We start from the raw sequence: 12,188 nt of genomic DNA on the forward strand, positions 1-12,188 counted from the left end.
GTGTCCCCTGCATTGGCAGGCGGATTCTTAACCACTGCGCCACCAGGGAAGTCCCTGACATATCATATTAAAGTAATTAGGATCTGCTGATGAACAGTTGGCATCTTGAATACTTAATGTATAGCATCTTAACCCACTGGTTTCACAAATAAAATTAGTAAAGTTTTCTCACTTTCTCATAATTGGCGACTAATACATCCTACTAAAAAAGAAAGTTTTTTATTTCAAAAATAATACATATCCATTACAGAAAGCTTCAAAGTAGAAAAAAGAAAAAAATAATAATCACATATAATTTCACCACCTGGAAAGAAACACTTTTTTTTTTAACTTATCTATTTATTTATTTATTGGTTTTTTTGTTTGTTTTTTTGGCTGCATTGGGTCTTTGTTGCTGTGCATGGGCTTTCTCTAGTTGTGGTGAGCAGGGACTTCTCATTGTGGTGTGTGGGCTTCTCATTGTGGTGGCTTCTCTTGTTGCAGAGCACAGGCTCTAGGCACATGGGCCTCAGTAGTTGTGGCATGTGGGCTCAGTAGTTGTGGCTCACAGGCTCTAGAGCGCAGGCTCAGTAGTTGTGGCGCATGGGCCCAGTTGCTCCATGGCATGTGAGATCTTCCTGGACCAGGACTTGAACCCACGTCCCCTGCATTGGCAGGCGGATTCCTAACCACTGCCCCACCAGGGAAGCCCAGAAACACTTTTGGGTCGTTTTTCTGTATAAAAATATTTTTAAAATAAAAATGGCCAAAAAAATGTTTTGTACTGCTTTGTAAATTTTTCCCCACTTAATTATATCATGTTGATAAATATTCTAATACATTTTTAATGACAAGGTAGTGTTACTTTGTGTGGATAGTCTATAATTTATTTAACTAGCCCTCCGTTGTTGAACATGAAGGATATCTTTTGCATGTGTTATCTCAAATATAACAAATAATACTGGAATGTTTGTATCAATATAAAGGAAACAACATGGTTTATTGAACGTATCCAATGTTTAGACTAGGCAAAGTACATCTTACATCTGTGAAAATGGGTGTAAAGTCACCTGTGTAACCCTGTTCACTTCCTATTCCAAACTTCTTTCCCTGGCATCACTGCCAGGTCAAAATATTTTAGACACCTTTACTTGAAGTTAGTTGTCCCTCCCATTCCTTTCTCATTCTGGGCTCTCCTTATTACTTTTGTTTTTTTTAATCAGCCTAATAATGGTTTCTGGACTAGAAAGACTGCTTTGTGTTCAGTAAATTAGCCTTCAAATCCATTTATATCACCTCTCCTTTTATTTGACAGCTACAGAAAATTGAAGGATTAATATCATACCGAGACCCACATTTTTGGCGTCATTCTGCCAATATTGTGGCAGGAACAATTCATATACAGGTGACATCTGATGTGCTGGAACAAAGAATAGTACAGCAGGTAATAATCTTAAGTCTTTAAAATAATTGCAGTTGAGGTAATTGCACACATTGTAAGTTATACAGCTCAGTAGTCATTTAATTGTTTAAAAATATCATTCTTACAGCTGTCCAAGGAGAAGTTGTTTTTTTACATCTAGATTTGTTTTATATCCAAAAATGGTAAAAAATAAAGTCAAGTTTTAGTATGTGGAGGACAAGCTTAAGTTAATGTAAAAAAAAATTCATTTGTAGTCCACCTTGGTTCCCAATAGATGGTCAAGAAATAAGTTATTATAAATATAGTCCTAAGTTAATAATAATAATAAAGTTGGCAGGTATGTGTCATGGTTGGAGATAAGGATCAAAACAGTTCCTGTATCCCTATTCTAGACCTACCAAATTGGAAACAGTAGCTGTTTTCCTTTTCTACTTTGAATGTCAGGTCAGTGATTTACTGGCCTTCTAAAAGATCCTATGTAATATTTGACCAGCTAAATAATAAACATTATTTTAAGGACTTATCATTGACTGTGGCTATTTTAAAAAATGTGATATCTATTATTTAATCCAAGTGCACTAAATGCATTAATCTAAATGCTTTTAAATGTATGGATTTTTATAACAGGTTACAGGAATACTTAAAGATGCTGGAGTAAACAATTTAACAATTCAAGTGGAAAAAGAAGCATACTTTCAACATATGTCTGGCCTAAGTACTGGATTTCATGATGTTCTGGCTATGACAAAACAAATGGAGTCCATGAAATACTACAAAGATGGTACTTACATCATGTGAGATAACTTGGGAATTACCCCTGGGGTATGAACAATGAAGATGAAATGACCGGGTATTTATAATATCGCCAGAAGGAAGAAAATTGCACATAATTGTACAGAAACATTTTGTGGTATTTGAAAAAAATTTTAAAGCTGCCTACAGTTGGATCAAGGAATCTTTCTTAAAGGAAATTTAAATACAGAATGAAGCGTTAATTGTACAAGTAAAATAATTGTTTAAATTACATGTAAAACAGGAAACTTAAAATTTAAGTGAACATGATGTATCATATCATCTTCAAAAGTGAACATATAATGATGGATTCTAGTGAAGACCAAAATAACTTCTGTGTGTTTACTTTCTGTAAGAAAGCATCTCCATTGTAAATAATGTATTTACATGTTTATTACAAAGACTCAAATGAAAAATTTTTAGTCAATTTTTTGCATAGCCCTAGGATAAAATAGGAATAAAAGTTCTATATTTATGGATTTTCTGTATATAAAACTGGTTTCTAATTATAACTTAAATCCATTAAGTAAAACCTGTATTGCCACTTTAAATGTAAACTAAATTATTTGGGAGAAACTTCAACCACTGATATGAGGCAGCAGTGAGAATAGTGAAGGATAACATGACAGTTTTTGATGTATTACAAAAGCCAACCACTCTGTAAAATAAATTTTTTTACTTTTGGTAATATTTGCAAATGAATAATTACTTTATTAGGGTAAAGAACTTAGACTAAGTTGTGTTCATGTTATTCACTCTGTCTTCTTCCTCTAAAGTAGAATATTCCATTTCTTGTTATGCATCTGGCATTCCAAGTTGCTTATTAAGCTGGTATCCAAGCAATGCTAGGCTTTTCATCTTTTCTTATGTTGTGGAACAGCCAGTGGAGAGAGTCATAAATAATTGTCAACTCAGAGTTAATTTTCTGCCTATAGATGTAACTTTTTAAAAAATTTCTGGAACATGTAGATGTAGAAGAAATATCGAAGAATTCGGTGGTTATTTTAAAGTTTAATAAGTAAATCTTGTTCATAAACCCTTGGGCACTATGAAATCAAAATACTTACTCTATAACTACTTTCTATAATAATATCTATATTTTTTTATTTCCAATTTAAACTGAATGTATAGTCTGAAAAGACTGTATGATAAATAGATACATAATAATATATGCAGTTTTATGAACACCAAAGAATGTTGACCAAGAGAAACTTTTGAATACCTATTTGTAAGCATCTGAGTATTTTCACTCTTATACTAGGAATTTTGATAAGTAGGATGAATTAATTTTAGTATGGATACTATTTTCTTATCTATACCATAATGGCAAACATGTATTTAAATCATATTTTTGTCTTACAAATTTAAAATGTGAGAGGTTTTAGAAATTTGTTATAAGTTATTTTGATATTTCTTGTCTTCTCTTTACACATTTTCTGGTCCAGAATCTTCAATACATATTAAAATTTTTGAGTGGTGGGAAAATAATTGCATATTGATGTTTTAATGTAATTTTTATACATTAAAAAATTTTAAGTAGATAGGTACAATAAATATTACATCATTTTTTAAATTGTCATTTCCCTTGGAAGGCATAAAAATAGCAAGAAAATTAAACTAATGTGATGGACAACTATCAAGATGAGAGAGAATGCAACACTGAAGGGTGAGGGAGTGCAGATGAAAAGTAGGGAAACTCCAGTATGGAGAGCACCAGGGTCCTGGTTCTGGCTCATACAAACCATATGACTTTAGGCAAATCAGCCTCTCTGGGTATCTTTTTTTTCCTCATACATAAAATGAGAATACAATCTGCTGAAATTCACGGATACGGAGCAACTGGAACCCACAAACTGCCAGTAGGAATTTGAAATGACGCAGCCACTTTGGAGAACCGTTTGGCCATTTCTTTTAACGTTAAGCATACAGCTCTCCTGTGACCCAGCAGTTCTACTCCTGGGTATTTACCCAAGAGAAATGGAAACATGTCTGCAGAAAGAGTGGTACAAGAATGTACATCTTCTTGAGACCCCAAAACCAGAAAGAATCCAAATGTCCATCATCGAGAGAATGGATAAGTAAGTTATGGTGTATTTACAATGGACTACTTACTCAGCAGTTTTTTTAAAATTACTGTTACAAACAATATAAGTGAATCTCAAAAACATTATAAGTGAGGGGCTTCCCTGACAGTCCAGCGGTTAAGACTCTTCGCTCCCAATGCAGGGGGCACGGATTCAATCCCTGGTCGGGGAACTAAGATCCTACATGCCGCAGGGTGCGACAAAAATATATATATATATGGGTGTGTGTGTGTGTATATATGCCAGCCACAAAAGAGGTCTACTATATGGTTCCATGTATATAAAGTACAAAAACAGAGAAGACTACTCTATGGTGTTAGAGCATAGAAATTTTCAATAGAGCATTAATTTTCAATTGTTGTCATAACAAATTACCACAAACTTAGGGCTTAACACAAACTTATTATCTTACAATTCTGTAGGTCAGAAGTCCAGTATGGGACTCACTGGGCTAAAATCAAGTTGCCACCGGGCTGCATTTCTTTCTGGAGGCTCTCATAATCCATTTCCTTGCTCATTCAAGTTGTTAGCTGAATTCAGTCCTAATGATTGTGACTGAGGTCCCTGTTCCTTTGCTGGTATTCCCAGCTTCTAGAGACCACCTGCATTTTTTGGCTTGTGGCCCCTTTCCTCCATCCTCACTTGTGGCCCCTCTCCTCCATCCTCAAAGCCAGCAAGAGTAGGTCATGTGCTTCTTATACTTCAAATCTCTCCTGCCTCTCCTTCCACTGTAGCACCTTTCTCTGACTCACTCTTCTGTCTTCCTCTTCTACTTTTAAGGACTCTTGTGGTTACATTGGGCCCACCCAGGTACCAGATAATCCCCTATCTCAAAGTCCCTTTTGCCGTGTAACATAGTCACAGGTATGTTCATATTCACAGGTTCTGGGCATTAGGACAAGGACATCTTTCTGGGGATCGTTATTTTGCCTGCCACGTGTTTGCCTTGCAAAGACTGGGAGTTTGTTAGAAAAAAAAAGGGCAGAGAGATCTTTTTGGAGTGATGGAAGTGTTCTATATCTAGAGCACAGTGGTGGTTACACAGATGTATACAATTGTCAAAATCTTAAGTATAACTTCTGCATTTTCTTTTTCAAGTGCTTTTATAATTTGCTAGTAATTATTCGAAGCTACTGTGTGGTAAGCACACAATTATCCATTTTTTCTCCTAGTACTCTGGTATTATCACATAATAAGTTAGCTATAACTGATCTAGTTCAATAACACAGTATAGTGGACTAGATTTTTTTCAGATACATTGTTCTTCTTTGTGGCTATTTTCCACTTGAATTTAGAGGCCAAGGAGGTTTCCTCTGCAACAAAGTACAATACATAGATCTGTCAATATTAATATTCACACAGTTATGGAAAGCCTATTTAATAAAATAATACAATTCAGTAGTTTATTTTTTTTTAAACATTGAATAAATCCATTCATACTCAACAAAATGCGTTGAAGTTCTTTATAGCAAGACACTGCTCTAGGAGCTAGGGATAAAATCACCAATAAAACAGTCCTGCCCTAAAGGAGCTTACTTTCAAGTGTAGGACACAGACTAATATGTAAAAATGTCAGATTGTGATGAGCACTATGAGGAAAAGCAATAACTTATTGAACCCTTGCTGTGTACCAGGCAGACAGTGTTCTAAGCAATCAATATGTGTAATTATTATCCCCATTTTACTGATGAGGAAACTGAGGAAGAAAAAGGTTAACTTGCCCCCAGATCATACACCCAGTAAGTGGTAAAGCCAACTGTCCAAACCAGGCACTCTGGTTTCACCCTTAACAGGGGTGCTAGAGAATGGCCAAAAAGGATCTCTATGGGGGAAGACAACCTGATTTGAGTAAGGAAGCAAATGGTACCTAGTATCTTAGACCGTATTCTATTTTTTTAATAAATTTATTATTCATTCATTTATTTATTTTTGGCTCATTGGGCCTTTGTTGCTGCACGCGGGCTTTCTCTAGTTGTGGCGAGTCGGGGCTACTCTTCGTTGCGGTGCGTGGGCTTCTCATGCGGCGGCTTCTCGTTGTGGGCTTCAGTAGTGGTGGCACGTGGGCTCTAGAGCGCAGGCTCAGTAGTTGTGGTGCACGAGCTTAGTTGCTCTGCGGCACGTGGGATCTTCCCAGACCAGGGCTCGAACTCGTGTCTCCTGCGTCGGCAGGAGGATTCTTAACCACTGCGCCACCAGGGAAGTCCCGTATTCTATTAATAGCCACTATTCTATCCTGAAGGAACATCAAATGTAAGGCATTTGAGAAAGGAGGTGGTTAGCATGATAGAAGGAAAGCAAGAAGGCCAGTGTGATAGCAGCAAAATTAGTCAAGTAGCGTAGTGAGGACATGGAAAGTCTGTGAAGGACTTTGAGTAAGGAACTGACTCGAGCTGATGTGTTTCCAAAGGATCATGATAGAAGAGCCTAGTAGAATCCAAGGAAGAGTTAGAAGGCTTTTGCCCAAGCCTAAATGAGAGAGGATGGGGACTTGGGTAGACTAAGCAGCATGTTCATTGCCTCTTACCCATAAGCTCGCTGTTTAAGGTAAAATATCAGACACAAACGCTGCCTTCACTATGCTTATTACAGTAGGGAAGATGTATGTAACTATAATTCAAGATTTAGAGAGTGCCGTAAGGGAGTGGCAAAGTTCAGAAAGTGGAGAAGTTACTTTTAGCTGAAGAGAAGAGGGTGAGGCTTCACAAAGGAGGTGGCATTTGATAGATCAAAGAGACCAGTTGGGTTGGAAATAGAAGGCAAGGGGATTAATTTCCTCTGGAATAAAGTGTGTATACCCATCAGTAGTTCAGTTTTGCACAATCATGGCTTTCGGGTGTGGATGTGGAGTTAGTAGGCTTATGATTACGAAGGTTAGGAGCAGGGCATTGAGGATATTTGAATACCAGGTTACAGGTTAACCACATGGGGCTTCCCTGGTGGCGCAGTGCTTAAGACTCCGCGCTCCCAATGCAGGGGGCCCAGGTTCCATCCCTGGTCCGGGAACTAGATCCCACATGCGTGCCTCAACTAAGAGTTTGCATGCCACAACAAAGGAGCCCTGGAGCCTCAACTAAGGAGCCTGCCTGTCATACTAAGACCCGGCACAACCAAAATAAAGAGAGGGAGGGAAGGAGGAAGGAAGGAAGGAAGGGAGGGGGGAAGGAAGGAAGGAGGGGGGAAGGAAGGAAAAGTTAACCACAGACCTGTTAGGTAATCATATGGGGGCTTATTGTCTAGCTCTGTAAAAATCATCAGGTAAGTTACAGTGACTTATACTCTTCAAATGCCTTATTTCAAGTAGGGTTTCCTATTGTTGGTTGCCTTGATTTTCCATAGGAGCAGGATAGGAATGCCTAACATGAAAGACTAAAATTGATATAGTGGGCTGGACACTGGCTGGCCTAGGAGTCAGACTGTCCCCCATAGCTGTGGTCTAAGGGCCAGTTGCTTATTCTCTGACTTAAAATGATAGGGTTTAGATCCAGTGAATATAAGGTGATCAAGCCCTTGCAGTCCTATGCAATCAAGGCTATAGTCCTTTTTTTTTTGGCCACAACGCACAGCATGTGGGATCTTAGTTCTGCGCCCCCTGCAGTGAAAGCGCAGAGTGCTAATCACCGTCCCAAGGCAACAGTCCTAAATTAATCTGTGGGAACCATTTTTGTTAAAGGCAACAGATGCATTAAATGCCTAAAGTGTACAAAGCACGGGTGGATGATACAAAGAGGTCTGATATGGTCTCTGCCCTCACAAGAAGGCAATAGTTACTGAGCATATAAAAATATGTAAAAGCAGGGCTTCCCTGGTGGCGCAGTGGTTGAGAGTCCGCCTGCCGATGCAGGGGACACAGGTTCGTGCCCCGGTCCGGAGGATCCCACATGCCGCGGAGCGGCTGGGCCCGTGAGCCACAGCCGCTGAGTCTGTGTGTCCGGAGCCTGTGCTCTGCAACGGGAGAGGCCACAATGGTGAGAGGCAATCTATGTACTCTTATATGGGAAGTCCCTGGCGGTCCAGTGGTTAGGACTCCGTGCTTCCACTTCAGGGGGCACGGGTTCGGTCCCTGATCAGGGAACTAATATACCACATGCCACGTGGCATGGCCAAACAAAAGAGTATGTACTCTTATATGTGCATAGAATATTTTTGAAAGAAACCCAAGAACCTTTTAATATATTTTCCTTTGTGGAGGTGGACTCTTTATTGTATAACCTCCTTGACTATTAAATATAGCATCTAAAACCTAAAACCTAAAAAAAAATTAAATTTTTTAAAAAAGGCAAATCTCCCCCAGTGCTATCAACAATTTAAGGGACAGTAGTAAGGGGTTAAAATATACATCAGCTCTACAAATGTATAGAGTCAATGTACGCAACTGAGGAAGTTATTTTATGGTGTTTTTATGTATACTGTCATCTTTTTCAACTCCTGTTTCTATCAACATTTTAGTGTGAATGTGCCTGATTTTCAGTCAATACAATCAACCACTCTCAGTCTTTTAAACTTAATTTTTTTTTCAGTTACACACGTGTATTGTTTTAAAAAGTCAAATAGGACTTCCCTGGTAGCGCAGTGGTTGAAAGTCCGCCTGCCGATGCAGGGGAACGTGGGTTCGTGCCCCGGTCCGGGAGGATCCTGCGTGCTGCAGAGCGGCTGGGCCCGTGAGCCATGGCCGCTGGGCCTGCGCGTCCGGAGCCTGTGCTCCACAACGGGAGAGGCCACAGCAGTGAGAGGCCCGCGTACCGCAAAAAAAAAAAAGTCAAATAGTTCTTTTAAACTTATAACAAAATCAACACACCCCTGTCTCCCATTCCTGCTCTCTAAAAAGAATCATTTTCTATTCTTTTAACTGTGTGATTTGCTGTTTACAGTCATAATTCTCAATAAATTTCTTCTATTGCTATTTTTTTGGTAGCTGTTATACAGTTTTAAACATTACCCACTAACTTCTAACAATGGAAGATGAGGGTTTTTTGCTGTTTTATACCATCAGCACATATGCACATTCAAACACAACCCCCTCCCCCACCGTTCCAATATAATTGAACCCTAATTTGGGGTTAAATCACTATTCAGTGTTTTAATTATTTTATGACCATATGATTTACCAAAGTACCCTAAGTACCGTATTATAATTAGATTTCCAATTTTTCTTTTAACAGCTAGTTTGTTCCATATTTAATAGTGCCTTGCTTATTTTGATTTGCCTAGTTTTTCTGTACCTATCGCTCATTAATCTCCAACTCCACCAGAAGTGTAAATCTCTTCTCAGTACATTCAAATACCTCAAGTAAGTTATCAATTTCATTTTTTTGCTTGGAGATGTCCCACCTAGAACCCACCTTCCTTATCATTCTATTCCAACGTGCACTGACTGCTCCTCAGGCCAACTAAAAAGTGTCAGCCTAGGATCACCTAAAGTCTTGGGAATTCCTTTTGCCTTTCTCCTGTGTTGGAATTACTGTTTTTTTGATCCCACATCTTCCTTTTTTTTTTTTTTTTTCCGGCTGCACAGCACAGCATGCAGTATCTTAGTTCCCCAACCAAGGATCCAGGGATCGAATCTATGCCCCCTGCAGTGGAAGCACAGAGTCCTAATCACTGGACACTAGGGAATTCCCCTTCCTCTTTTTAAATTTCCGTCTTTGTTAGGAGAATACACACTCCAATAACTTCCTAAGAAAGGGTACATGGGAGATAATTTTAGAATTGCAAATCTAAAAATGCCTTTATTCTACCTCATGACTGTTTCATGGTTTGGCTGGGTACAGAACTATGGATTGAAAATCATTTTCCCACAGAATCTTGTAGCTTTCGACATTGCTGTTGAAGGTCTCGTTCCATTCTGATTCTAGATCCTTTGTATGCTATCTGATTTTGTTTCCTTTTAGGGTCTTCCCTTTATTCTAAATGTTATACACCAGCACAGTGTGCCATGAGATGAGTCTTTGGTTCACTTATTGTGCAAGGCACTCAGACATGGATTTATAAAACTCATGTTCTTTAGTCCTGGGAAGTTTTCTTGTATTATTTCTTTAAAAATTTCCTCTTTGCATTTTCTCTTGTCTTTTTCTCTAGAACTCTGCTATTTGTTGTATGTCAGATCTTGTGGAATAATCCTCTAAATTTCTTATCTTTTCTATAGTTCATCTCTTTGTCTTCTTGCCCTTTTTTCTGGGAAATTTTCTTGATTTTCTTTTACAAACCTGCTATTGCATATTTAATGTTTGTTATCATATTTTTAATTTCCAAGAGCTCTTTCTAAAACTTGCTTTTGGATCCATTATTACCTTTTCTTTCTCTGATGATATAAATAACTTTTATGTTTATTTCTTAGCTTTCTTCTCCTTGAACTGTCTGTTCTTCGTTGCTGCGTGAGGGCTTTCTCTACCTGCAGCGAGCAGGGGCTAATCTTCGTTGTGGTACACAGGCTTCTCATTGCGGTGTCTTCTCTTGTTGAGGAGCATGGGCTTAGTTGCTCCGAACCATGTGGGATCTTCCCGGACCAGGGCTCAAAACCGTGTCCCCTGCATTGGCAGGCAGATTCTTAACCACTGTGCCACCAAGGAAGTCCCCTGGAGTTTCTTTTTATATTTGTTTGTTAGGTCTCTTTCTTTTAAGTTGGAGGATTTCCTCAAATGTCCAGTGCTCCTTGGCTGGCTGTTAATACTTAAGAGTAAGAAATTAAAAACATTGATTAGAAGCTCTTTGTCAGTGTACAAGTATGTCAAATGGTGAGTGTCACTTTATTTTTTTTATTAGTTATCTGTCTTATACATATTAGTGTATATATGTCAATCCCAATCTCCAATTCATCCCACCCCCCCTTTCCCCCCTTGGTGTCCATACATTTGTTCTCTACATCTGTGTCTCTATTTCTGCCTTGCAAATCAGTTCATCTGTACCAAATCAGTTCAAATGTCCATACATTTGTTCTCTACATCTGTGTCTCTATTTCTGCCTTACAAATCAGTTCATCTGTACCATTTTTCTAGATTCCACATATATGTGCTTGTATACAATATTTGTTTTTCTCTTTCTGACTTACTTCAGTCTGTATGACAGTATATAGGTCCACATCTCTACAAATGACCCATTTTCGTCCCTTTTTATGGCTGACTAATATTCCATTACTCAGATATGTACCACATCTTCTTCTTTTTTTTTATTTTATTTTTTAAAAATTTATTTTATTGAAGTAGAGTTAATTTACAATGTGTTAATTTCTGCTGTACAGCAAAGTGATTCAGGTATATATATATATATTTATGCTCACATGTATTCATATCTATCTATATATATATATACATTCTTTTTCATATTCTTTTCCATTATGTTTTTTTAACATCTTTATTGGGGTATAATTGCTTTACAATGGTGTGTTAGTTTCTGCTTTATAACAAAGCGAATCAGTTATACATACACATATGCTCCCATATCTCTTCCCCCTTGCGCCTCCCTCCCTCCCACCCTCCCCACCCCACCCCTCCAGGTGGTCACAAAGCACCGAGCCGATATCCCTGTGACATGCGGCTGCTTCCCACTAGCTATCTACCTTACATTTGTTAGTGTGTATATGTCCATGACTCTCTCTTGCCCTGTCACAGCTCACCCTTCCCCCTCCCCATATCCTCAAGTCCTTCTCCAGTAGGTCTGTTTCTTTATTCCTGTCTTACCCCTAGGTACTTCATGACATTTTTTTTTCTTAAATTCCATATATATGTGTTAGCATACGGTATTTGTCTTTTTCTTTCTGACTTACTTCACTCTGTATGACAGACTCTAGGTCTATCCACCTCATTACAAATAGCTCGCTTTCGTTTCTTTTTATGGCTGAGTAATATTCCATTGTATATATGTACCACTTCTTTATCCATTCATCTATTAATGGGCATCTAGATTGCTTCCATGAC

At 38.3% G+C, this 12,188-nt stretch overlaps 1 protein-coding gene across 1 annotated transcript in view; it reads left to right on the forward strand.

Annotated features, from left to right (window-relative positions):
- SLC30A5 (solute carrier family 30 member 5) overlaps positions 1-2,673 on the forward strand; it is a 28,813-nt gene extending 26,140 nt beyond the window's left edge. Inside the window, exons 15-16 of the mRNA XM_065873495.1 lie at positions 1,295-1,423; positions 2,030-2,673. Coding sequence (XP_065729567.1) covers positions 1,295-1,423; positions 2,030-2,200 — 300 coding nt within the window. The 3' untranslated portion in view covers positions 2,201-2,673. The remainder of the gene's footprint in view (positions 1-1,294; positions 1,424-2,029) is intronic.
- The last annotated feature ends 9,515 nt before the right edge of the window (positions 2,674-12,188 follow it).

The sequence above is a fragment of the Phocoena phocoena genome, chromosome 3, assembly GCF_963924675.1.
Source record: "Phocoena phocoena chromosome 3, mPhoPho1.1, whole genome shotgun sequence".
In the NCBI taxonomy this organism is placed as follows: Eukaryota; Metazoa; Chordata; class Mammalia; order Artiodactyla; family Phocoenidae; genus Phocoena; species Phocoena phocoena.